Source organism: Chinchilla lanigera, unplaced genomic scaffold, assembly GCF_000276665.1.
Source record: "Chinchilla lanigera isolate Chin_1 unplaced genomic scaffold, ChiLan1.0 scaffold00010, whole genome shotgun sequence".
NCBI lineage: Eukaryota > Metazoa > Chordata > Mammalia > Rodentia > Chinchillidae > Chinchilla > Chinchilla lanigera.
In genome coordinates, this window is record NW_004955411.1 from 25,267,827 (window position 1) to 25,270,568 (window position 2,742).

Here is a 2,742-nt window from a genome sequence, read left to right on the forward strand (position 1 = left end):
GGCAGCACCAGCCGCAAGTTTCGTAGCGCCCCGCGCAGCCTGCGCCGGTCCCGCGCAGCCGCCACGGCGGGGACGGGACTTCCGCGCACCACTCACCCGCCCGCGACGCTACGCGAGGACGCTCGGCCCGGCGCGCCCGACATCCAGACCCGAGGACGCCTGAAAAACGGCCCCCGCAGGCGCTCAACTTTCGGCTTCCCCACATCACGGCAAAGGACCCCACTCCTTTTCCGGTCCCTCTCGCAAAAGAGCCTCGAGAGAAAGGTTCCCAGACCCACTCGCGCCCTCTACAGCCGATTTTTATTATTGGATTGCTGTTAAAACGATGAAATGCTCCTAACACTATGAATAACCTTTGCCTCTATTTTGCCTAATTTTACATGACCTCTAATCCTCACGACCATAGCAGATACACCATTTATCCCACGTACCTATACTTCATATTTAATGTCTCCCCAAGGATATTTATCCACATAGAAGACTGCAGCTTAAAATTACTTAAATACTTAAAATTACTTAAATTTGTCGAAGGGTACAGCTGTTTCCTCTTCAACAAGTATCAGACGGGGCAGAAGCCCGATTTTCAACTCTTCTGCAAGCGACCTAATATCCTGGACAGGATGCACGTATAGAAGACTGTTAGCACCCAGTCTAGGCAAACTTTGTTCAGTTAGAACTGTGATCAGTACCATTTTACCTCTGAATGCATAAAATGGCTTCCCTTGGGCAAGAATGATAAACTTCCAACATTATACTATTTTCTACAGGCAGGATCAAACAGATAAAGGGTTCTTTGAATTAATAATATTACTCTGGAATAGTCTTTCACCCAGGTCTCCTGCTCTAAAGTACTGGCCTTTCTCCTAAGAGCGGCCGCAAACCTTCCTATGCTGTTTCCGCTTCAGAGCCACCTCCCCTTACACATGACCATTTCTCCAAATAAAAACAGAAAACTCTGCCCCGCGTCCCCCCCAAAAAATTACCATGTGTTATACACATACTTGTTAAGGTGACAGATCCAAAGAAAAACCTTAGGTCTAAATATGATCAAATAAACTTCTAAGGCCTTTATTTAAATGTACTGCACTATCTTTGTACCACATCCCACTGGGCTTCAGAGGCTTCACCGTATCTTCAGTTCAACAAAGGCAACCCACAACTGGCCTTAATGGGAAGCAAAAGCTTTTTGAACCCCCAAAACTAGTTTGGCCCAGATATACAAAACTGGTTCACAGTACTTTTCTCTACAAACATTAAAAAAAAAAAAAAACCTGTTCCTAATAACCCTTAAACCCAAGTTTTGAGTTGTTGGCCATAATGTAGGCTGTTGTTAAAGAAACATTTTCCAGACTACCTCTATGGTCTCACCCTTAAACATGCTGTAGTCTACAAATAGATGTTGCTAGAAAACTTGTAACAGCTACTTACCACTCACAATGTTATACTTTTTAAAAATATGGAAAAGCGCTTCAACAGTTGTTTTCTCTCTTCAAAATGAATTTTCTCATTCAAAAATTCTACATAAATTGGTAATTAGAAACATTATCATTGTACACTATCATAATCAGAATGTGGCAGATGTATGTTTACAGGTAAACTCTTAGATGATACCTGATAAACCTTTATGTTACAACTGTAACTCGTATGTGTTAAGGCTAATAAACCGCGTTGTTTCTCTGGTGTGAGAAACCAGAAGTGTGAGTAAGGAGCAAAATGTGTAATAGATATTGGGAAATGGGAATAAAATGTTCAAATGGGAAAAGGAGCAAGGGAGGAGGGCGGGGAAAAGAAGGGAAAATTAAAAAAGGAAAAAATGCTCTTGTAAATGAGGAGGGGTTGGAGGGAGGGGAGGGGTCACAGAGGGAGGGGGAGAATCAAGATATATTATGTACAGGTATAAATTCAGTACGACGAATGTGACCACTATATATATCTAAAATGTACCAATAAATTTTTTTAATAAATTTTTTTAAATCAAAGCAAAAAAAAAAAAAAAAGAACCCCTAATAAAAAAGCTCATTTTCTCACAGATTAGAACCAAGTGATATTTGAAATTAAGGAACTTGGGCTGGGGTATAGCTCAGTGGCACAGCGCCTTCCTGGCAAGCATAAAGTTCTTAGTTTGACTCCGGATTCCAAAAAAAAATAAAATAAAATAAAACCATGCAACTTAAGGTCTAGAAGTGCTGAATAAAATTACACCATCTAATTTCTTTCTTAAGAAAGTTGAGGCTTGGGGCTGGGGATTTAGCTCAGCGGCACAGCGCCTGCCTGGCAAGCACAAGGTCGTGAGTTCGATCCCCGGTATCAGAAAAAAACAAAACAAAACAAAACAAAAAAGTTGAGGTTCATAGTAATTTAGTGATCTGCCCAAAACATCAACTTAGCAGAACCAGGGCACTCCAGTAAATCTAACTACTTTCATTAAATTATACTTGTTATACTTGAGAAATTTCAATAAATTAAAATACTTTATGTAGAAGAAAAGTTTGAATGTAAAGGTGCCCATAGGCAATACTATAGTAGCTTTGGAACTAATATAACTCTGATGTAAAAATTTCTAAATAAAATTTTAAGAACTCACCTACCGTTCCTACACTCCATGTCTTTGAGGAAATAAAATAATGCAAACTAAAAGCAGGCTGAGGAAATTTACCTACTGTGTGTCACACTATTAGAAATAGATACCAACAACTAAGACGACCCTTTATTTTACAATGGCAGAAAACAAGTACACTGAAA

General features: G+C 40.1%; 1 protein-coding gene across 1 annotated transcript in view; it reads right to left on the minus strand.

Moving 5' to 3' along the window:
- Positions 1–399, minus strand: part of Coq3 (coenzyme Q3 methyltransferase) — a 24,542-nt gene extending 24,143 nt beyond the window's left edge. Inside the window, exon 1 of the mRNA XM_005377802.2 lies at positions 97–399. Within this exon, the coding sequence (XP_005377859.1) occupies positions 97–205 (109 nt within the window). The 5' untranslated portion in view covers positions 206–399. The remainder of the gene's footprint in view (positions 1–96) is intronic.
- Between the last annotated feature and the right edge of the window lie 2,343 nt (positions 400–2,742).